The 24,874-nt window shown below is 42.1% G+C and overlaps 1 protein-coding gene across 3 annotated transcripts in view; it reads left to right on the forward strand.

Annotated features, from left to right (window-relative positions):
* Positions 1-12,152: 12,152 nt before the first annotated feature.
* The window catches only part of plekha6 (pleckstrin homology domain containing, family A member 6), a 110,485-nt gene continuing 97,763 nt past the window's right edge, over positions 12,153-24,874 (forward strand). For all 3 annotated transcript variants that reach the window (XM_038697635.1, XM_038697632.1, XM_038697634.1), the window contains exons 1-3: positions 12,153-12,260; positions 13,511-13,615; positions 15,349-15,421. In XM_038697635.1, the coding sequence (XP_038553563.1) occupies positions 12,168-12,260; positions 13,511-13,615; positions 15,349-15,421 (271 nt within the window). In that variant the 5' untranslated portion in view covers positions 12,153-12,167. The remainder of the gene's footprint in view (positions 12,261-13,510; positions 13,616-15,348; positions 15,422-24,874) is intronic.

The raw sequence follows: 24,874 nt of genomic DNA on the forward strand, positions 1-24,874 counted from the left end.
TCATTGCGAATCATCGACGCCACGGACACGCCCATTGACGAAAACTCGCAAATAGCACAACTTTTCATCGTCAATGCCTTTAGAAGGCACAGCAGAAATTTGACGTCGATCCGACTAAATCCCTAGGAGGAGTTCGTTAAAGTACGAAGTGTGTAAATCATCCAAAAATGGCCATAAAATTCAAAATGGCCGACTTCCTGTTGACTTTAGGCTATGGGTTCTTGAGGCTTTTTTGTGCGTCTTGATACGATACATGTCCCCAGAAAATTTCGTACATGTAGGTTGAACGTGAACGAGGGGCTAATCTTTCCAATTTTCTAGGTGGCGCTAGCGAGTCATTTTGCCACGCCCATGTGCGAAACTTGTAGAATACGAAATTTTTCACCGGTTCTGACATGTTTGCAAATTTTGGTGAGTTTTCGAGTATGTTTAGGCCATGTCATTTGGGCCTACTTTGCAGAAAAAAAAAAAAAAAAAAAAAAATAAATATATATAATCCGAGCAAATTCAATAGGGACCTCGCACGGTCGTGCTGGGCCCTAATTAAAGCTCAAGCAGCGTTGGGCGGGCCCTCGCACTTATAAGCGCGTCCGCGTGTGAGCCGGCCGAGTTGCATATTCTGGAGCTCTGCCGGTGCGGCTGTGAATTTGCTACGCGGTTATGACGCCGCATGAAGGTGTTATATGTCACTTCCTGTGTCCCCTATGTGGAGCTACATAGCACTTGCCGCTATGAATATAAATCGGTATTGACGTGTAGATGTCTGCGGGGTGGGAGAGTTATCAAGCACGTAAAGTTTGTTTCAGATGTGAGCATGTACACTGAACAATAATGTACCCAAACAATAAAATAAATTCCTTTTATATTTCCCTGCCTTGTTGTTTATGTGTACATACAGAGGAAGAATGTGAGAACAGCACACATTTCATCGTTACGTGTGTTAGAGCATGGGAGAACAGTGGATACTTTTAATACAGCCCACACCCCTAATACTGTGTAACTATAACAAGTAGAGAACAGAAGAAAAAGATGTTCTTTCTTTACAACTGTCTGCATAGCTTATTCATATTGTGTAATGAATGAAAATAAATAGGCCTACTAGGCTCCTCTCTACTTTGACATTTAAGATTAGCTGTTTGATCCACCTTCATACACATGTGACATTACTGTACAACTTGAGAAAGGTGAGTTGTTTTCTGCTCCAGCCTGCCTAAAAGAAAAGCGTTTTGGGATTAAATGGACTTTATTAGCTGCTGCAGTGCAGGATGAACTCAGAATAGACCCATTTCTCACCTTATTATTCTAAATCATGCAACGAAGAAGAAGAAATGCATAATAAATCCTGGGACAAAATCTGTCCACAAATACTGTACAGCATGTAGTCTGATGATCAAGACTTGTGTTATAGCTGACTTGGGCAGTGAAATGTTTTTTTAATTCATGTGGTCATAGTTGTCCACAACTCAAATCAGAATATAAGAAGAAATGTTTTATACCACCTCAAGAAGGCTTCCTATCAGAAAGGTAGGAAGGTATTTCAAATGTACAACTGCAGTACTTAAATCTAAGTAAAGTAATTTCCCTGACATTTTTGTGTTACTTTACTTTTAATAGACCCATGTAAGAGGTTTTATACTTCCTGTGAGTATAATCCAATCAATCTTATTTTCATACTGTATATCCGTTGTGTAATTTGATAAATTGTGTTGTATGTCGTGCTCGCATCTCAGAGAAGACTCTGACTGCAACATGCGTCTTTGTAAAGAGAGAAACAGACAGAAAAAGTCTCTAACTCTGCCTGTCAGCTCGCTCTGCTCCGTTAAAACTGAATTTACCATACAGAATTGAATACGAGTGCACTCCAGATTTAGCTGCAGCCAGCTGACCGTGTGCTTCTCCCTATACCGCAGTTCTGTGTCCATGCATGCAGCAAACTGAAAGCACTGTCTGTCGGTGCTTCTACGTGAAAAGAGAAGGAAGACATTGCTGGTAGTATTGTCTTCAGAGTTGTTAAACACCTCAGCGCACTGAAGGAAGCCATCTGACTGTGTGAGGGGCAAGATCGTTGATGTCTGCAGGCAGAGTAGGAGCTCTCCTGTCTGACTGGTCCACCAATAGCAGAGAAGATGACCCCTTGAGACACAGCCCCTCCTCATTTGCATAATGAGGCAGAAATGCATACAAAAATTTAAAAAAGACAGGCAGAAATAAATACCATGGGTGAAAATAAATAAGGTAAATAAATACAAAGGAAGAATAAAACAGACAAAAATATTAAAACACACACATAAATAAATACATTAAAAAAATTAGTAATAAATAAAGTTGAATAAACAAATAAGGTAATTATAACAAAGGTGAATAAGTAAAGGCACTAATTAAAATATATACATTTATGTCTCCTTGTATAATTTAATTACTACCTACATTTATTTATTTACTTTATTTTTTTGTGTATTTAATTGGATGCTTATTTATTTATTGAGCATTTATTTATTTCTGACTGTGTCAGGATCGGTCCTCCATAGCGGGTGGGAGAGTTATCAAGCACGTAAAGTTTGGTTCAGATGTGAGCATGTACACTGAAGTTACAACAACTTCCTGTGTCATGGCGAAGACTTGATCTTGACGCCACGCCACGGACACCCCATTGACGAAAACTGCAAATAGCACAACTTTTCATCTTCAATGCCTTTAGAAGGCACAGCAAAATTTGAGGTCGGTCGGACTAAATCCCTAGGAGGAGTTCGTTAAAGTACGAAGTGTGTAAATCATCCAAAATTTGACGTAAAATTCAAAATGGCCGACTTCCTGTTGGTTTTAGGGCATCGCTCCAAGAGGCTTTTTTGTGCGTCTGGACAAGATACACGTACCACAGAAAATTCGTGCACATAGGTGAAACGTGCGGCGGGGGCTGCTTCGTTAAAAGTCACTTCCTGTTGCCAGCAGGTGGCGCTATGACTGTGGGTGAATGTCAGCATGTACATGTGTTCAGGGCGGGACTCTCATCCTACATGTACAGTTTGGTGCAGATGTGAGCATGTACACTGAAGTTACGACAACTTCCGTGTCATGGCGAAGACTTCATCTTTGACGCCACGCCACGGAAACGCCCATTGACGAAAACTCGCAAATAGCACAACTTTTCATCTTCAATGCCTTTAGAAGGCACAGCAGAAATTTGAGGTCGGTCGGACTAAATCCCTAGGAGGAGTTTGTTAAAGTACGAAGTGTGTAAATCAACCAAAATTTGACGTAAAATTCAAAATGGCCGACTTCCTGTTGGTTTAGGGCATCGCTCCAAGAGGCTTTTTTGTGCGTCTGGACAAGATACACGTACCACAGAAAATTCGTGCACGTAGGTGAAACGTGCGGCGGGGGCTGCTTCGTTAAAAGTCACTTCCTGTTGCCAGCAGGTGGCGCTATGACTGTGGGTGAATGTCAGCATGTACATGTGTTCAGGGCGGGACTCTCATCCTACATGTACAGTTTGGTGCAGATGTGAGCATGTACACTGAAGTTACGACAACTTCCGTGTCATGGCGAAGAGCTGATCTTTCAATGCCTTTAGAAGGCACAGCAGAAATTTGAGGTCGGTCGGACTAAATCCCTAGGAGGAGTTCGTTAAAGTACGAAGTGTGTAAATCATCCAAAATTTGACGTAAAATTCAAAATGGCCGACTTCCTGTTGGGTTTAGGCTATGGCTCCAAGAGACTTTTTTGTGCGTCTGGACAAGATACACGTACCACAGAAAATTCGTGCACGTAGGTGAAACGTGCGGCGGGGGCTGCTTCGTTAAAGGTCACTTTCTGTTGCCAGCAGGTGGCGCTATGACTGTGGGTGAATGTCGGCATGTACATGTGTTCAGGGCGGGACTCTCATCCTACATGTACACTTTGGTCCGGATGTGAGCATGTACACTGAAGTTACAACAACTTCCTGTTTCATGGCGAATCATCGACGCCACGGACACGCCCATTGACGAAAATTCGCAAATAGCACAACTTTTCATCGTCAATGCCTTTAGAAGGCACAGCACAAATTTGACGTCGATCCGACTAAATCCCTAGGAGGAGTTCGTTAAAGTACAAAGTGTGTAAATCATCCAAAAATGGCCGTAAAATTCAAAATGGCCGACTTCCTGTTTACTTTAGGCTATGGGTTCTTGAGGCTTTTTTGTGCGTGTTGATACGATACATGTCCCCAGAAAATTTCGTACATGTAGTTTGAACGTGAACGAGGGGCTAATCTTTTCCAATTTTCTAGGTGGCGCTAGCGAGTCATTTTGCCACGCCTATGTGCGAAACTTGTAGAATACGAAATTTTTCACCGGTTCTGACATGTTTGCAAATTTTGGTGAGTTTTCGAGTATGTTTAGGCCATGTCATTTGGGCCTACTTTGCAGAAAAAATAAATATATATATATATATATATATATATATATAATCCGAGCAAATTCAATAGGGACCTCGCACGGTCGTGCTCGGGCCCTAAAAATAATCCGAGCAAATTCAATAGGGACCTCACACGGTCGTGCTCGGGCCCTAAATATAATCCGAGCAAATTCAATAGGGACCTCGCACGGTCGTGCTCGGGCCCTAATAATCTTAGGAAATTCAATAGGGACCTCGCACGGTCGTGCTCGGGCCCTAAAAAAAAAAGAGGAAAAGAGTATTGTAACTAAATGAATAAAATATTAAACTTTGAGTGACATTTTAGAGTGTATCATGTGTGAGATACTGTTAAGAATTGTCCTTGTATTACTATTCATTTAAAATGATATACAACATGCCAGGGGGGCTGCCAGGAATTTTGGGCCCCATGACAAAAAAATCAAATTGGACCCCCTCTGCACAGCTGTTGTCACTACGTCTCTAGGACTTAACTGTCCCATCAAAAGCTTTACATAACTCTAATTAAAGGCTTGCAAGTGTCTGGCTCTTTGTAGTTCAATATTAGTACTAGCACAATATTTACTGCTGGTGATTTGTACATGCAAGTCTGCATACAGGATGTAGTCCACTATTTGCTTCTCAAATAAATTGCCCTTCATGATGGGAATAATAGAGTCTGTATCTATAGATGTCATTTAACGGCCATAATTCAATCTAAATGAACGTATCAAACTGGATTATTTTAATATAGTCTGTAACTTACATGCAGGCTGAGGTAAGCCGCTGTCCAGCATTCAATACAGACAGGAAGGTGTTTTTTCATTTTATTTATTTCATAATGATCATTATGTGAGAAAATAATTTGTGTTTGAATTTCTGACATTAAGAAATATTTAATTGTCTTTTTTTGTTATGGTAAAAAGAGCGAGACAGAGAAGAAGTCTCCACAGAGTCCCTGGAATGATGCTAACTCATTAACACAGTGTTGCTCACCTTCTTCACTGGGACAGGGAGGGCTACAGTTATGGGGAGACTGGGGTGCTCATCTGTTAGTCTGCTAAAAGGGGCAGGGACAATGATTTAATATGAATATCTTGCTAAACGTTTCCCTGCACTGATTAAATGTTGATGAAATGTAGGCTAACACTAGTTTGTAGTTAGTTAGCTTATTTCACTGTGGACATTAATAACACCACTCACAGACTAAAGGCTGCCCACCTTTCTTGGTGAAAAACTGGGTTAACAGATTGACATCCTGTCCTTTGTCTTTCCTCTCATTGTGTTCACTGTATTTCTGCCGCATCTACTGACTGCATCAAATGCTGCGTTCCATTTCCCTCGGAAGTCGGAGGTTGGAGCTGGGAATGATGTCACACCCGAGTTGACGGCGTTCCAGTTAACAAGTCAGAAAGCCTCGCTCGGCCAGCTGTTTCTTTATAACTAGCCAGGTTAGCTATTGATACGACGTTTGATTAAAAAACCGCATTGTGCGATATTTACTCACACTAAACACTGTAGCAACACGTCCACAGACAGCTGTTGGACAGCATTTTGTGTACGAACATTTATATGAGTCACAAGTACACAGAAGTGCTAATAAATAGTATAAACTACAGCTTTTAACTATTGATACCCCGACATCCATCTCGACAGGATCACGAAGTCAGGGTAGTGCGGTTCTCCCGACTTCCCGAGTCGGAAATCCGACTTCAGGGGGCGTTCAAATTGAAAATTATGACAATTGCTCACAACCTTCTGTCCTTTTCATTACAGTTTCTGGCGCTGTCCAGACTCAGGTTGCATTTAAAGAGATCTTGGACTACATATGAAAGTGGCCCAAATCTGAATTCCATGTGACTTGGCGTGTTTACACTGTCATAAAAAGATCAGATCTAAGTCACATATGACCAAAAAAATTGGATTTGGGTCACTTTGGCCTGCAGTCTGAATGTAGTCTTTGAAGTTGCTCTTTCACTGTACCTCTACCCGCCCTTCTCACCAGCCATATGCACCTTAAACACTAATAGTCTGTCTCTGTTATAGTGACAATTCTTGTGTACAACTGTTTAAATTCTGTCTCATTCTGTTTTCACTGGGTTTTTGGTATTGGTCATTGGTCATTGGTCAGGACTCTGCCCCATGGCTCTAGAGTATTAGCTGCACTCTTTCTGAAAATTAATTTTACTTTCTCCTTACACATCCTTTGCATAGCAAAACTAGCAAAGGGGATGCTGATGTTTCTTGAGTCGTGGAGCTGCCTTGTTTGTCTTTAACAAGTTGTGATAAGCTGCAAAAATGGCAGAAATATTCAGACTTATAAAACTGTGCGAACGCACACTTTTGTAAGCAAGTTCCCTTTTATAAATCACAATCATCTTGAAATGTGGAGCATTTGAGGGAGCTCCATGTCCAACCCTTCAAACACACATAGTTGCCTATAAATGGTCAGTGAAACGCCCCTCATTAATATTAATACGTACTGACTGCAGGAAGAAAAGGAGGCTAATTCTAATAGAAAAGCTACAAAATTAAATTTAAAGGTTCAGTGTGTAATATTTCTGAGGATTTATTGACAGAAATGCAATATAATATCCATAACTATGTTTTCAGTGGTGTATAAAGACCTTACATAATGAACCATTATGTTTTTATTACCTTAGAATGAGAAATCTACATAACCGAGGGCACCTCCTTCTATGGAGGTCGCAGTATTTTGTCCTTATGTTTCTACAAACAAATTTATGCTGGACGGGTAATTAACTTAAGTTTGTCAGACTTTAGTGATGCAAATGAAAGATGTTGTTTGATAGCTTTAGCTAGAAGCTGTCCATAATCACCGAGAGCCGTGAGGTGTTTCCCCTGTTAGTGGTGGGAAATATGTAGTTTGATTAATTTCATGTCACTTACTTATTCTCCAGCCTGTGGGTTGGCTTTGCCGGATACGTTAGCGAGACAATCAGCTGATGAGTAACGTTAATTGGCAATAAAACCAGAACGTTATCGTAGAGCATGAAAGCATCAGCCAGCTAAACTTTTACTGCTCTGGTAGAACAATCATGTAAGGTTAGGTGGATTGGTTTATTCTCCAGAGCTGGTGGTGGCTTGTAGTATAAAATAAGTTGTTGGATTAATTTCATGTACTCTCTTCATGTTACTCTCTCTCCAGTGCTCTATTTTGGCTTTGTCGGTTACGTTCGTGAGACAATCAGCTGATCTCTAATTGGCAATAAAATGGCAGCTTCCAGCATCGAAGCTCAGATCAGCCAGCTGGTAGAAAAAATAAGTAGTTGGATTGTAATTTCATGTAGTTATTCTCCAGCACTCTGTTGTGGCTTTGCAACGTGGATTCAGAAGCCAATGAAGAGCCTTAAGCACAGGAGTAATGTATGATCTCCTGTTGGTCTTTGACAAAAGTCTTGCAGCTGCATTCTGTACAACTGTGCAGTTTGTCCATGGAGGATTTGTTTAAACAAGTGTACAGTACATTGCAATAATCCAGAGGAGAAGAAATAAAAGCATGTAAAAGCATCTCCAACTCTTTAGAAACCACAGATCTAATCTTAGCGATGTTCCTGAGATGGAAAATACAGGAACAAACACATAGATTTGTCAAAAATGACACCCAGATTTTGCACAACATTACAGTCCGAGGATGATAGAGTTCCAATGGCCTGCCTAATTTTAGGAGTAATGTTGTCTGGAGCAAAGATCAGCACCAGAGTTTTGTCTGAATTTAGTTGCAAAAAGTTTTCTGCCATCCATTTGTTAATGGAGGCTAAGCAATTGTGCAACAAGGACAGTTTGTCTAGGCTATCAGGGCTAAAAGATAAATATAATTGGATGTCATCAGCATAGCAATGGTAAGATATTTCTTCAAAACTACCAATAATCTTTCCGAGAGGAAGCATATACAGACTGAACAGCAGGGGGCCAAGCACAGAACCTTGGAGCACACCACAGGACAAAGGAGCAGAGTCTGACATATGTTCCTATATATGTTCCAGCAGCCATCAAAATATCCTTTGAGACCCTAAGGAGGGCAGTCTCAGTTGAATGTTTTTTACAGAGCTGGTTCGCAACAACCTTTTCTAGAATTTTAGAAAGAAAAGTCAATTTAGTAATAGGCCTATAGTTTCTAAATGAAGCTGCATCAAGATTGTTCTTTTTCAAGATAGGCTGAACAACAGCATGCTTAAAACAGCTAGGGACCTGGCCCAGCTGAAGAGATAAGTTTAAAATTCAAACCAAACATGGGCCAAGTAGATGTATGGATTTTAAAAGCAAAGATGTGGGTAAATATCAACAGGGCTTTGGGAAGGTTTCATAGTGCCCACTAACTTAATGATGTCATTCAGGGTAATGGGGCAGAAGGAGTCCAGTATTGAAAGTCTGTGATGTTTAACTATATGGGGGTTTGCTGATGGAACAATGGAATGGCGTCATTCATCCATGGGGATGTATTAACAGAGGGATTTCTCTAGTGTTAAGAGGCGCCACTTAATACACACTTGTTTAGCAGGGAGAGGATCCTCATCACAGACAAGATCAAATAAGATGCATTTGTGATCACTAACAAACACAACTTGTGTTAGTAGTGATAGTATTCCATATCCCGTTGCCAAGTCTCCGTGAGCAACATGAAGTCCATGTTTTTGGAAATAAATAAATCACTGAGCAAAAGAGACTTGTTTGCAATTGAACGGGCATTTACTAGACCCATCCTGAGCGGTGCAGGAACACCTGAAGCAGAGAAAGAGGCTCGCGGCAGTGACCTCAGATGGACAGAACACTACCAGCGCCCTGGGGACGTCAGGGAAGACAGAACGAAGACATGAAGGTCTGGACTCGCAGTCAAAGACCCCCAGCTTGAAGAGTTTTTTCAGATGAACCTGCCTCCCAGCGCTTTTTCCTTGCTTCCTCTGCCGTCTATTTGTAGGTCGTATTAGGCCCTCTCCATGCTGCATACAGACAGCAGTTGCAGTTGGACATACGAACGGGGCTGCAAACTCACCTGTACCACTCCAGGTACATCCGTCACCGCACTCCGTCATGAAGGATCGGATCAACAGCATTGTTTGGCGATTGTACACCCATGCAGTAAACACAACATTTGTTGACAAAAACACACTTTCACCCAACGCTTGTGCACCTGAGGAAAGGGGCCCCCGTAGCTCCACCCCTATAGAACCGATCTGCAGGAACCGGCATTCCTTTTGAGTAGTGATATCACAGGCTGGAGGCAGACAGCTTTGATCAGCTGATGTATCAGCTGAGTGTGTGATGTCATCAGTGATTGGGCAATATGGTCGGCTGTCAAACCCAGTACGACAGTACCTGAGCATGTTGTCTGCAGACATGCAGACAACATGGGGAATCATTTGAGGAACTGTTTGGATGGTAATGATTGCAGAGTTCTGTATTAGATGCTAATGTGGGAATTCAATGTAACATTTATTACCATTGTGGTGTCCGAACAATAATGCTGCGATGATGTGTTGAGAGGAAACCCGCTTGGATACTACAGCATCTGATTATAAAATAGAAAAACTTGGACTGTCATTGTCAAACAAACAATCTCAGGTTTCTGCTTGAGGTTCCCAAATCAATAATGTGGCCATGCATCCTCCCCTCACACACATACACAACTCACAAGACATGATTATGGAGTACTGTGCCCCTGTTTGTAGTTGTGTCCATCATCCCGACCTGTATTAGGAACACTGTATTCACCACTTTCACTGTGACATCTAGGTTCTTTATCTGGAGACGTCGGTAAAAGAAGTGGGACACCAAACATATCCATCCTTCCTGCTGTATAAGAGATGCTGAAACAGTGAAGAAGACCCAAGTTGTAATTAACTCTGAGTCCTTGTTAATAATCCCAACTGATGAATGAAGAGATATATCTTATCTGTCTGTTTTCAGCCAACATGACCCGAGTGGACCAGCTGGACCAGCAGTGAGCCCGATCCAGCTGGAAGAGCCCACACCAATAAACTCCTATCTGCCGTAAGTTAAAGATCTCAGCAGCAGTCATGTATCTCTTCATCCACATGTACTCACACTGCAGATCTACAGATCCTGTACTTAATCCACAAACTAATATTCTGTAATCTAGAGAAATGTGTTAAAAGCATAAGAATCTGGCCAAACAAAACACTTGATGTTAGCACAAACAGAAAGAAAGAGACAGAAAGTTGATAATCACTACAGGTAACACGTCTTCAACTGTAGTCCCAGCCCGTCCCTAGCTACCAGGATTCACACACTAATTACCCTATAAACCCAAGACAGTAGCATTTTGTCTTCGCTCCTTATTTTGTGCTAAGCTGCCTCCAACGTTACAGCACACATTGTAAAGTCTGTTTGCTTCAGGCTATACAGGTCAGCACTAAAAATTCACATCAATTCAGCTGTTGCCCAAATACTGAATCAGTGAATCAGTGTGAATCAGTGGAGAGGACTGTGAAGTAGAATGAATCATCCAGTGCAGCTGCAGTGCAGTCATTCATTTCTACTGGGTCCACTCCATGCACTTATGCTGGAAGCAGTGTGAAATGCAGCACTGACAGCTTATCAGGTGGCCTGCTACACAAGCACTTTAGATGCTACGTTTCAGCAAAGACATCAGGGAAATGTTTAATGCAAGCATAAAACATCAATTTACTGTCAATCACAAAGCAAGCTCAGTTCTCAATCTCAACTTTATTTATATAGCACACTTAAAACAGCCAAGGTTGACCAAGGTGCTTTACAGGATAAAAGTACAACAATTAAACAGTAATAGTTAGTGCTATGGATAGATCATACCCTGTTACAGCTGCATTGTCCCCCAGCAATAGCTGTGTGGCATGATGCACTGCTGCCTCAGACACACAGGCTGTAAGATGAAGACAACACTGAGGAAGTAAGGAAGCTGGAGGAATGAGCACAGTTTCCTTGAGGAAGTATTAAGAGGAAGAATGAGATGCAACATATAAATCAAACCCCCACTGGTCATTAGATCAACACGGGGATCCCTGAGATGGGGGTTGTTGTTAGACCTTCCTAAAATTGACAGCTGTTACTTTCTCTGCTGCCTGCATATGGGTGGATATCACAGCATGTTGTTCTCATTTCCCCACCAGTCAGCCTGGCTTTGTAACATCACACTCCTCCCACGAGTAGTATGTAGCTGCAGTACCGGAGGCTGCAGTTTCAGGACCGCAATCCTAGGACCGGAACTGCATTTCTAGGACCCTTGTTTACTTTGATACTGCCAGCCAGCTAGCTAGCTATGTTACTCTTGACAGCCCCCAAAAGCCAATTATCCTTACCACAACCATCACCAAGTGTGTGCCTAAACCTAAGTTATTGATTATATGCATGTCGACGGGTTAACCCTACAGGCGGGCCTCATGGTCGACGTGCTAGCAGACAGGGTTAACCTTCTTTGTGTAGCTGTGCATTACCACAACCACTCCACTAGATGACGCTGTCGCAAAAGAACTACGGTCCTAGAACTGCGGTCCCAGGATTGCGGGGGTCCTGAAATTGCAGCCTCCAGTACTGCAGCTACATAATATTGCCTCCCACAGCCGAGAGTCATTTTTCACATGTCCACAAGAGGTCATTGTCTGGTATACATAACATAAACTCTGGTGAAGGAGGTCTCTATGAACAAGTCTGCAATGTCTGCAGGACAATAAGGGGACGTGCAAATGCACTGATGCAATAATGCAGTAGTAGAAGCTCATGCCTGTGCTCTGCTGTCCAGGCACTGTGATTCTGACATGAATGAGAAGGTGAACACTGAGAAGATCGCTCACTCCAAAAGTGCCAATATGGTGTCAGACATGTTCCCAGAAACCCCGCCTTACACCCGGGTGAGAGTACACACACAAGCACGCACACGCACACGCACACACACACATATGCACATGCACAATTATGATACCAATGCAACTGCAGCATGTTTTTGTCCCTCATGCCCCTCATGTCCCTCATTTCACTCATGCCCCTCATTTCCCTCACGTCCCTCATGCCCCTCATTTCACTTATGCCCCTCATGTCCCTTGAGTACTTAATTTCCCTCATGCCCCTCATGTCCCTCCTGTACATCATGTCCCACATTTCCCTCATGCCCTACATGTCCCTCATTTCCCTCATGCCCTACATGTCCCACATTTCCCTCATGCCCTACATGTCCCTCATTTCCCTCATGCCCCTCATTTCCTTTATGTCCCTTATGTACCTCATGCCCCTCATTTCCCTCATGTCCCTCATGTACCACATTCCCCTCACGCCCCTCATGTCCCTCATGCCCCTCATTTCCCTCAAGTACCTCATGCACCTCATGTCCCTTATTTCCCTCATGCCCCTCATTTCCCTCAAGTACCTCATGCACCTCATGTCCCTTATTTCCCTCATGCCCCTCATTTCCCTCATGCCCCTCATGCTCCTCATTTCCCTCATGCCCCTCACTTCCCTCATGCCCCTCACTTCCTTCATGACGCTCATTTCACTCATGACGCTCATATCACTCACGCCCCTCATGTCCCTCGTGTACTTCATTTCCCTCGTGCCCCTCATGTACCACATTCCCCTCACGTCCCTCATGTTGTTCACCTCGTCCCTCATTTCCCTCATGTCCCTCTTGTACCTCATGCTCCTCATTTCTCTCACCTCATGTCCCTCATGCCCCTCATTTCCCTCATGTCCCTCTTGTACCCCATGCCCCTCATGCCCCTCATGTCCCTCGTGCCCCTCATACCACATTCCCCTTCACGTCCCTCATGCCCTTTATGTCCCTCTTGTACTTCATGTCTCTCATTTCCCTCATGTTCCTTGTGTACATCATTTCCTTTATGGCCCTCATGTCCTACATGCCTCATGTACCTCATTTCCCTTATGTCACATGACCCCTGAGGTAGAGGAAATACTTCATTACACCATTTTTATAGTTACTCAGATCCAACTTCAGCATGTAGTCAATGAACTCTGATGCTATTGGCTATACTTGTTCACTGTGTCTCTCTGTTATTTAAAGTACACTTGATGCATGTTATTTAATAAATACATAAGCAATGTATAAACCCTCTTCCCCCTCTTCTTCCATGTCTCCTCTGACCTGCAGATGTCTCGTCCTCCAAGAAAGGCGGCTACGTTTGGGAAGCGCTCCAACTCTATGCGCAGAAATCCCAAAGCAGTGGTCACCAAACAGGGATGGCTGTACAAGCAGGTGAAACCTCTTCTCTGCCCCCCAACACTAAAGGAGAACTAGTTACACTAGTTAGTAGTTCATAGTGCCTTCTGTAGCTGTGGAGGGGCTTTGTCAGGTCTGGCATTGTGATGGCTAACAAAAGACACTATCAAGTTTCATTATAGGAATTGTAGTATCCAGTCGTTTTGAAATGGGGACTACAAGTCTCTTGCATTGGTTTTGACCATTCATTTTTTAGCTGTCTCCTGTGAGTCCCCCAATTTCACCGAACTTGTAGTGGGGCTATATTGTTTAGGTAGCCTCACAATCTATCAACAGATTTACTACATTGGTAATATAGTACTCAGTTTGCACTTTGAAGCAGAAATATCCATTAAGCAATAAGTAGAAGTGAAAGAACTTATGTAAATGTAAATGTAAATGCTCTGTACTTGTATAGCGCCTTATCACAGGATAACAGAGATTGGTACCAATCAACCAATTTCCTTCATCAGAAAAAAGTTAGCAGTCTTCCTTCACAGGATTTAGAGCACTGGTATAAACACCAAACTACGACTGCACTTGGTCTAAATGAAAATGTAACCTGGACAAACTCCAGATGGTTATATGCTGGATATATGCTGTCCATAAACAGCTGCCAAATGTCGATGATATGATCCACATTTGGCTTTCAGCAACTATTACATCCAGTACCAGTGCTCCAGCAGAAGATCGAATCACCTTCATATTGCATGGTGAAATCTGAAAGTGTGGAAGCTGTGGTGGTGACAACACATTCCACTTGGGCTCTTCAAAAGTTAAATAAGAAACCAACCATGAACCTGCTGCAGTGGCCATGTGCATATTCCTATGATGCACTGAGCTCCTCTCTCCTCTACTTTCTCTCCCTCTGTATGCAACCTCATCCCATTATTGCATGTTACTAACACAACTTCTCCCCTTTCTGGTAGTCTTGTGCTTTCTCGTCTCTGTCCTCTGTCCTCCTATCACTTCCTGCAGGTTTTCTGGCTCTGGAGCGGTGGAGTCTGGATCTGTGGCTGCGGGTCACCTGCTGCCCCCGTGTTCCTGCTCGACACCCTCTGCTGCAACGACTATTGTTACTAGTCCTATTGTTATTATAATCATTAACATTACGACTGTTACCATTAACACTACTATAAAAATCTGTACCATTTTTCATTTAGTCTATAGCAACATCACCTTTACTGTCTGTACATCTGTGTGTATATTGTGTAGGCTGCCTCCCTCCCCTCTCTCTCTCCTTCCATCCCTCTCTTTTTCTCTCTGTTCCTCTCCTGCCCTCTCTCTCTCTCCCTCTCTCTCCTTCACCCCAACCGGTCGAGGCAGATGGCCGCCCACCCTGAGCCATGGTTCTGCTCGAGGTTTCTGCCTCTTAAAAGGAAGTTTTTCCTTGCCTCTGTCGCCTAGTGCTTGCTCTTGGTGGGAACTGTTGGGCTTCTGTAAATAGCATCATAGAGTATGGTCTAGACCTGCTCTTTTATGAAAAGCGCTGTGAGATAACTGTTGTTTTGATTTGGCGCTATATAAATAAAATTGAATTGAATTGAATATTAATGCAGCAGTGAGGCACGTTCATGTGTTTCATTTGTAGCCTGGAGGCAGGAGCTGTGGCCAATACTGATCAATGCAGATCAACTCATTGTTGCTTGTTGGCATTTTATGGGATTGGTTGATAACAATAACCATGATGAAGATGATGATTAATGAGTGTGTGACATGTGCTCCCTCAGGCCAGCAGTGGAGTGAAGCAGTGGAACAAGAGGTGGTTCGTCCTCACAGACCGATGTCTCTTCTACTACAAAGGTTTGGACTTTGATTTGTTCCCTGGATCTCTGTGATCTTCACTTTATGTCTCTGTGACAACAAACATACAGCATACTGATGATGTGTAAAGTCAAGTTTAAAAATATTGTTAAATACAGTAGAAATGCATCATTCGCATAGTTTCTGCTCTAGTCATAGTTTACTGCCGCTGCACTGCGAAGTTTGTTAAATGTCTGTTGGTGGTGTGTCTCACGTTGTTTAGTGTCCATAAATGGCATAAAACTGTCAATTCTAATGACAAGTTAATCTTACAACACAGATAAAATATCAAACATTTTAGCTGAACTCAAGAATCAGTCTAGCACAAGTGAAAATACTCCCAAAAATGGTTCATGGTTCACATGAAAAGTAATTATGCAGTATAGGATAGTGTGCAGGAGCATTTTCACTTTCTAACTTGTACTTTAAGATAAATAAGTAGTCTTACACCCTGTACCAGAGCCTGAATAGTTTTTGAAGACTGCCTTGTTTGCTGCTCTGATTTAAGTCTAGTTTAAACACAGAAGAATGTGTGCACATCCAAACCAACCTGTGGGTAAGTGATGAAACAAAGAAATACCTGCATAGAGTAACAATGAATCCAACTAGGTGGTATCATTAATTGTGATGATGCAAACTCTGAGGTCTCAGAGCTGATCGAATGCACCTGTGGTAAATAGGTGCATCTCTACAGTGTAAGCGTCCTAGTACCTATGCCATCAACACCTTCTACAGGGCTGCAAAACTATTCAGTGTGCAGATAATTCTTTGGTTGTCGTAATACAATAACTTCTCAGTAAATGTCACTTTCATCTCTTAAAGGGGCATTATGTAGTTTCCAGCGGCCACTAGCGGTGCGGTTCTAAGATTGCCACCAGGTGTGTGCTCGTACACATGCTCGCTTGAACTCATGAGCGAGCATAATCCGAAATACTAACACTTTCATACAGAAATACAACAATAAACGCAGAAACACCAGCATGCAAGCTGTGGCTTTTCTCTAGACATGTTCAGGCTCTGTTACTTCAATGTTCCTGGATCAGAGTCAGATCAATACCCACGCCATACCTTTCATTCAGCACAGCGAGCCGCATATCGGCACAATACTCCCGGAAAAATGCAGATTGACAGCAGCTATAGACAGGCAGCGAGAACAGACAGCGCTAGAAAATCGGGTAAACTCCCACTGCAACGTTACAGTAATACTGTAAGGTTGAAGTAATCCATGCTCGTTACTTGATAATGTTACATTTACTGCATTTAGCCGACGTGCTACATCGTTAGCTCGCCTGCTGTTTTTCAGTAACCATCTCTACTATCTGTGAATCTGTCACCGGAGGCTCAGGAATGTCAGCGCAGCTACATGTATTGGATGATAACGAAACGGTTAGTGAGCATCACTATAGGCTAACGTTAGTAAACAAATCACTCCAAATTTGCTTTTTACCGTTATATCCTTTCTTGCAGGCTAAATCAACAGTGGTACACAGAATAGTAATATGGGTCGCGTTAGTTGGTGAAGTAATGTGGAAAGCAATAAAACTTTGCACCAGATAACATTAGCAACTGTAATGTAACTTTCTCTGTGTTTCTTCAGCTTTACTAATGCTCACTTTGTTCTTACTCAACATCATCTGAACCTGTTTGGTCTGATGGGCTTCAGTACATGAACCTTTATTAGGGCCCGAGTACGACCGTGTGAGGTCCCTATTGAATTTGTGAAGATTTTTTTAGGGCCCGAGCACGACCGTGCGAGGTCCCTATTGAATCTGTAAAGATTATATTTAGAGCCTGAGCATGACCGTGCGAGGTCCCTATTGAATTTGTAAAGATTATATATATTTTTTCTTTTTTCTGCAAAGTAAGCTCCATTTTGGGGACCTGAACATACTCGAAAACTCACCAAACTTTGCACACATGTCAGAACTGGTGAAAAATTTTGTATTTTATGGTTTTCCCGCATGGGCATAGCAAAATGACTCGCTAGCGCCACCTAGAAAATTGGAAAAAATTAGCCCCTCGTTCACGTTCAACCTACATGCACAACATTTTCTGGGGACATGTATCATATCAAGACGCACAAAAAAGCCTCAAGAACCCATACCCTAAAGTCAACAGGAAGTCGTCCATTTTGAATTTTACGGCCATTTTTGGATGATTTACACACTTCGTACTTTAACGAACTCCTCCTAGGGATTTCCTAGGAAACTCGCAAATAGCACAACTTTTCATCGTCAATGCCTTTAGAAGGCACAGCAGAAATTTGAAGTCGGTCGGACTAAATCCCTAGGAGGAGTTCGTTAAAGTACGGAGTGTGTAAATCATCCAAAAATGGCCTTTGCAGAAAAAAGCGGGCCCTCGCACTTGTAGCGCGTCCGGGTGTGAGCCGGCCGAGTTGCACATTCTGGAGCTCTGCCGGTGCGGCTGTGAATTTGCTACGCGGTTCCGACACCGCATGAAGGTGCTATATGTCACTTCCTGTGTCCCCTATGTGGAGCTACATAGCACTTGCCGCTATGAATATAAAATATATTATTGGTGTGTAGATGTCTGCGGGGTGGGAGAGTTATCAAGCACGTAAAGTTTGTTTCAGATGTGAGCATGTACACTGAACAATAATGTACCCAAACAATAAAATAAATTCCTTTTATATTTCCCTGCCTTGTTGTTTATGTGTACATACAGAGGAAGAATGTGAGAACAGCACACATTTCATCGTTACTGTGTGTTAGAGCATGGGAGAACAGTGGATACTTTTAATACAGCCCACACCCCTAATACTGTGTAACTATAACAAGTAGAGAACAGAAGAAAAAGATGTTCTTTCTTTACAACTGTCTGCATAGCTTATTCATATTGTGTAAAGAATGAAAATAAATAGGCCTACTAGGCTCCTCTCTACTTTGACATTTAAGATTAGCTTGTTTGATCCACCTTCAAACACACGTGACATTACTGTACATCGTTAGAAAGGTGAGTTGTTTCTGCTCCAGCCTGCCTAAAAGAAAAGCGTTTTTGGGATTAAATGGACTTTATTAGCTGCTGCAGTGCAGGATGAACTCAGAATAGACCCATTTCTCACCTTATTATTCTAAATCATGCAACGAAGAAGAAGAAATGCATAATAAATCCTGGGACAAAATCTGTCCACAAATACTGTACAGCATGTAGTCTGATGAACAAGACTTGTGTTATAGCTGACTTGGGCAGTGAAATGTTTAATTTTTTTAATTCATGTGGTCATAGTTGTCCACAACTCAAATCAGAATATAAGAAGAAATGTTTTATACCACCTCAAGAAGGCTTCCTATCAGAAAGGTAGGAAGGTATTTCAAATGTACAACTGCAGTACTTAAATCTAAGTAAAGTAATTTCCCTGACATTTTTGTGTTATTTTACTTTTAATAGACGCATGTAACAGGTTTTATACTTCCTGTGAGTATAATCCAATCAATCTTATTTTCATACTGTATATCCGTTGTGTAATTTGATAAATTGTGTTGTATGTCGTGCTCGCATCGTATACTACTGAGACTTCATTGCCCTCTTCAGAGAAGACTCTGACTGCAACGTGCATCTTTGTAAAGAGAGAAACGGACAGAAAAAGTCTCTAACTCTGCCTGTCAGCTCGCTCTGCTCCGTTAAAACTGAATTTACCATACAGAATTGAATACGAGTGCACTCCAGATTTAGCTGCAGCCAGCTGACCGTGTGCTTCTCCCTATACCGCAGTTCTGTGTCCATGCATGCAGCAAACTGAAAGCACTGTCTGTCGGTGCGTCTACGTGAAAAGAGAAGGAAGACATTGCTGGTAGTATTGTCTTCAGAGTTGTTAAACACCTCAGCGCACTGAAGGAAGCCATCTGACTGTGTGAGGGGCAAGATCGTTGATGTCTGCAGGCAGAGTAGGCCTAGAGCTCTCCTGTCTGACTGGTCCACCAATAGCAGAGAAGATGACTTACTTTATTTTTTTGTGTATTTAATTGGATGCTTATTTATTTATTGAGCATTTATTTATTTCTGTATTTATTTCTGACTGTGTCAGGATCGGTCCTCCATAACGGGGTGGGAGAGTTATCAAGCACGTAAAGTTTGGTTCAGATATGAGCATGTACACTGAAGTTACAACAACTTCCTGTGTCATGGCGAAGACTTGATCTTTGAAGCCACGCCACGGACACACCCATTGACGAAAACTCGCAAATAGCACAACTTTTCATCTTCAATGCCTTTAGAAGGCACAGCACAAATTTGAAGTCGGTCGGACTAAATCCCTAGGAGGAGTTCATTAAAGTACGAAGTGTGTAAATCATCCAAAATTTGACGTAAAATTCAAAATGGCCGACTTCCTGTTGATTTTAGGGCATCGCTCCAATAGGCTTTTTTATGCGTCTGGACAAGATACACGTACCACAGAAAATTCGTGCACGTAGGTGAAACGTGCGGCGGGGGCTGCTTCGTTAAAGGTCACTTTCTGTTGCCAGCAGGTGGCGCTATGACTGTGGGTGAATGTCGGCATGTACATGTGTTCAGGGCGGGACTCTCATCCTACATGTACAGTTTGGTGCAGATGTGAGCATGTACACTGAAGTTACAACAACTTCCTGTTTCACTGCGAATCATCGACGCAACGGACACGCCCATTGACGAAAACTCGCAAATAGCACAACTTTTCATCGTCAATGCCTTTAGAAGGCACAGCAGAAATTTGACGTCGGTCGGACTAAATCCCTATGAGTTCGTTAAAGTACGAAGTGTGTAAATCATGGCCGTAAAATTCAAAATGGCCGACTTCCTGTTGACTTTAGGCTATGGGTTCTTGAGGCTTTTTTGTGCGTCTTGATATGATACATGTCCCCAGAAAATTTCGTACATGTAGGTTGAACGTGAACGAGGGGCTAATCTTTTCCAATTTTCTAGGTGGCGCTAGCGAGTCATTTTGCCACGCCCATGTGCGAAACTTATAGAATACGAAATTTTTCACCGGTTCTGACATGTTTGCAAATTTTGGTGAGTTTTCGAGTATGTTTAGGCCATGTCAGTTGAGCCTACTTTGCAGAAAAAATAAAAATGATATATATATATATATAATCTTAGCAAATTCAATAGGGACCTCACACGGTCGTGCTCGTGCCCTAAAAAAAAATATAATCTTAGCAAATTCAATAGGGACCTCACACGGTCGTGCTCGGGCCCTAGAATATATATATAATCTTAGCAAATTCAATAGGGACCTCACACGGTCGTGCTCGGGCCCTAATATATATAATCTTAGCAAATTCAATAGGGACCTCACACGGTCGTGCTCGGGCCCTAAAAAAAAATATAATCTTAGCAAATTCAATAGGGACCTCACACGGTCGTGCTCGGGCTCTTAGCAAATTCAATAGGGACCTCACATGGTCGTGCTCGGGCCCTAAATATATAATCTTAGCAAATTCAATAGGGACCTCACACGGTCGTGCTCGGGCCCTAAAAAAATATATATAAAATCTTAGCAAATTCAATAGGGACCTCGCACAGTCGTGCTCAGGCTCTAATAAAAAAATATACAATCTTTACAAATTCAATGGGGATCTCGCACGGTCGTGCTGGGGCCCTAACAAGACAGTGCAATTTCTGGAGAAATTGCGGTGTGAATGCTGGCTGTTGAAGGCTGATGCTAAACTGGATCACTAACCTTAAACTTTGTATCATTTTGAATGATTCAAAGTTTTCAAAAATAAATACAGCACCTTCATGCAAGCTCTCATTTCAGCCTCTGTCTGAAACGAACTGTAGATGCTCCCTCCAAAAGCCCACTGTGTTCTGATTGGCTAAGATCCTGAAGCAGGATGGTTATACTGCCGAGTGGTACAGACAGACTGAGCATAGGAGTTGCCAAGCTGTGGACAGTAGCTAAGGGGGCGTGGCTTGAGAGGTGCTACAGTCCGCAGCTGGACAATATTTTTAGGTAAATTACCATATATGGAAAACTGGCTCTGTATGACATCATTAAGAGCCAAGAGTAGAGATTTGGCCATGTTTAACATGAAAATCTGACATTGTTAACATTATTGATATGACAGAAAATATAAGAAACCTATTAAGTCTCCTTTAATGTGTGTGTGTGTGTGTGTGTGTGTGTGTGTGTGTGTGTGTGTGTGTCCGAGGGATTTAAAAAGACCATGTGAGGAACCACAACAAAATTTCTGGTATAAAATTAGTCATGAAGAGATAAAATTGTGGTCAAGCCAGCGAGTTAAAGAGAAAAGTTTAAGACAATTTCACCAGCCTGCTATACTGTAGTGATGATGTCACCCACTCTAACTCATGCAATACGCACCCATTATAAACTCAGAAAAGAGCTCAAAAACGCATACAACGACCGTGAACAAACCATAAAATACTTCGAAACGCTGAATACATCATTAACTTCTTGTGACCACTTTACAGTTTAAATCAAGTCTGTAGCTGAAAGTCTGCTGAACTGGTGAGCTTTCAAAGTGGAGTAGGTATGAGGAGCATTTTGACAGTCTCTCCATTCACTTAGAATAGTTTTTTCATTGAAAACCTTGAATATTTTGGAAAGTATTCAAGGTATCAATGACAAAAGTAATAGCACCCCATTCCTCATTGAGCCGGACAACTTGGAGCTTAAACGGAGTTTCTACGTCAAAAGCTGTGGGACTGGTTAAGGTCCAAAAAAACGTGATAGAAGTTTAATACGAAACTAGACAGTGCAATTTCTGGAGAAATTGCGGTGTGAATGCTGGCTGTTGAATGGCTTGCGCTAAACTGAATTGCTGGTTTGAAAAAAGTTGAATTGTAAGAATGTATGAAAGATGTGGAATGTTTTTAGGAATGATGAAGGGCTTGCGCTAAACTGAATTGCTTGCTTGAAAAACGTAGAATAGTAGATTGGTCTGGAGACTGGAGGTGCAGCTGTTGGTGTTCAGGCAGAAGAACAGAGGGGAAAGAACACAGTCTTGAGGGGAACCAGTGCTCATGGTCCTGGAGTCAGAAACATGTTTTCACAGCTTCACGTGCCGCTTGCTATTGGACAGTAAGTCTGTGATACACCTGCAGGCATGCCCTGCTGGGAGAACTTGTCCTGGAGCAGAGCTGGAATAATGTTACTGAAGGCAGAGTCTACAAAGTACCTGGTTCCTGGAGAGTCCAGGTGCTGGAGGATGTGGTGAAGGGCCATGTTTATTGAGTAGTCTGTGTAGGAGCCAAAATAGCAGTTTTTGTTTATATTTAAAGAACTGTAGTTATTATTTTAAGACTTCCCATATTTTTGGTTATAGTTCTGATTCACTGATGTGATGGACAGTTTGGTGATTAGCAAATCAGCCTCACCATAGTAGCGGTGGGTGTGGTATAATTAATAAAGGGAAGTTGGAAACAGGAGTGAAGGCCCTAACCTTAGTTGAGACCAAACACAGTTTTTTAACCATACCTTGTCTCACCTTATTTCATATCATCTTTGTAGGCTAGTGTATGTGTGTGTAGTGTAAATGAGGGAAAATAAATAGTAACCTACAGACTCAATGTTTTGGTAGATTCAAGTTTAATTCAATAGGTAGGATATTAGAATTAGATCGTCATTTCCAAACGGCGAAGGCAGAATGCTGGATTCAAAAAAGGAACAAAGGTGCGTTGAAACTACTCTTCTAGGGCTGGGCCAGTGGCTATAATATTGGAACGGGATAGCCACTACAGTCTGCATTACATCATCTCAATCAGCTGTGTGCTGAGCCTGCATTCCCAGGTTTCCATGATAGTCAAAGCTGTCTGACTTTGACAGGCTTAGACAGCTGCTCTCATTGAGTTTTAACCTGAAGCACAGCTCTGCTTCTTCTGCTCCTACAGAACAGATTGTAACTCCCAGTGCCAAAGTAAACATATTCTTAGAGAGATAAGATCCTCGAAGATGATATCCGAGATTTGTGTGTCTGTCAAAAATGGCTTCACAGCAGCAGTATAGAAATGTCCATCTTCCTGACTCTTTCCTGAAACTGCAGCACTTTTTTAGTATGAAGTATAAAAGTGCTGCAGTTTTTAGCTTGTAGCTAAAGCAAGAAGCAAGCTAACATTAGATGGCCAATGCTGAGCTGGTGGTGTTTACTCACCACAGGTTACTAACCTATTTGAGTTCAGCGCTTCTTTGTTTGGGCCTTGTATGAAGTTTTAAAGCCAAAGTTTTTGATGAATGGCTCTGCAGCTGCGGTGTATGTTGTCCTCTCTCACATGCGGCCGCGTGCAGCAGATGCTACGTGTTACGTAGGCAGGTTATAGGTAACGTAGGGAGGGGAATAACAGCACACTCATCAGATGTTTCCTAAAAAATAAACATTGTTCACGAGTCCCGCACCTCGAGTTGAGTCTGAAGGCTTTTGAGGACAAGTCTCAAGTCGCTGTGTGTGCGACTTAAGTCGCACTCGAGTCCGACTCTCAAGTCGAGTCCCCATCTCTGGGTCCTGGAGCAGCCAGATCAATCTGGACCTCAATTTTCTGAAGACAGTGGAGATGGGCGGGTATTCCAGGAAGAACGTTAAAATGTTCTACATTTATCAGTGCAGTTTGAGGTTTATTCAACTTTAAAATCTTATTCATATTCTTTATAACATTTCCCATGTTTCCAAGATTTCATAGTCCTTCAGCTACTTTCTGCACATTAAAGCCAGCAATGCAGTGTAGCGTCAGCTTTTCAACAGTCCTTAAAACCTTCCACTTCTTTAATACATTTGTACTATTCAACTTTATTCAAGACAGCAATTCAGTTTAGCGCAAGCCATTCAGCAGAGAGCATTCACACCGCAATTTCTTCACAAATTGCTTTTCTAGTTGGTATGAATGCTGTAAGCATTCACAACATATGTTATTCTGATGGTTTCGGAATTCTTTATTTTTGGTGTGAATGCTGTACTTTCAGCTAGAAAGTCCATTCCAAATAGAAAAGTTTCCACATCTTTCCTTCTTTCTTCGTATGTAGAAAAAATTACGTATGTAGAATGAAAATTGTGGGAGATACAGCGAGTTGAAGACACATTTTTAAGAAGATTTTGAAGTGAATTCCCACTGTGTCAGTTGGTCCCCTCACTCTAAGTCCCAACCTTCCGTCCCATCCGCTCCCATTATAAACTCAGAAAACAGGCTGAAAACGACATGAAACTTGAATTGACATTGTGTAAAAAGTATAAGAGATGTGAAAAAGTTGAATTCACTGGAAAGAGTCCAAAGGTTTGTGAATGTTTTAAAGGTGGAATGGCGTTTCTACGTGAATGTATGAATTGGTGGGAAGAGGTTGAAGTTCAGTGAGTTTGAATGATTTTCTCACTCGACTTTCATTGAAACAAAGTTTCAAAGAAAGTGGAATAGCTTGAAGAGTTTGAATGGGATCTGAAAGTTGAATAATATGAAGAAAGAAGGAAAGATGTGGAAACTTTTCCATTTTGAATGGACTTTCTA

Source organism: Micropterus salmoides, unplaced genomic scaffold, assembly GCF_014851395.1.
Source record: "Micropterus salmoides isolate LMB-PRFRI ecotype aquatic unplaced genomic scaffold, ASM1485139v1 Ms_hic_scaffold_4, whole genome shotgun sequence".
In the NCBI taxonomy this organism is placed as follows: domain Eukaryota; kingdom Metazoa; phylum Chordata; class Actinopteri; order Centrarchiformes; family Centrarchidae; genus Micropterus; species Micropterus salmoides.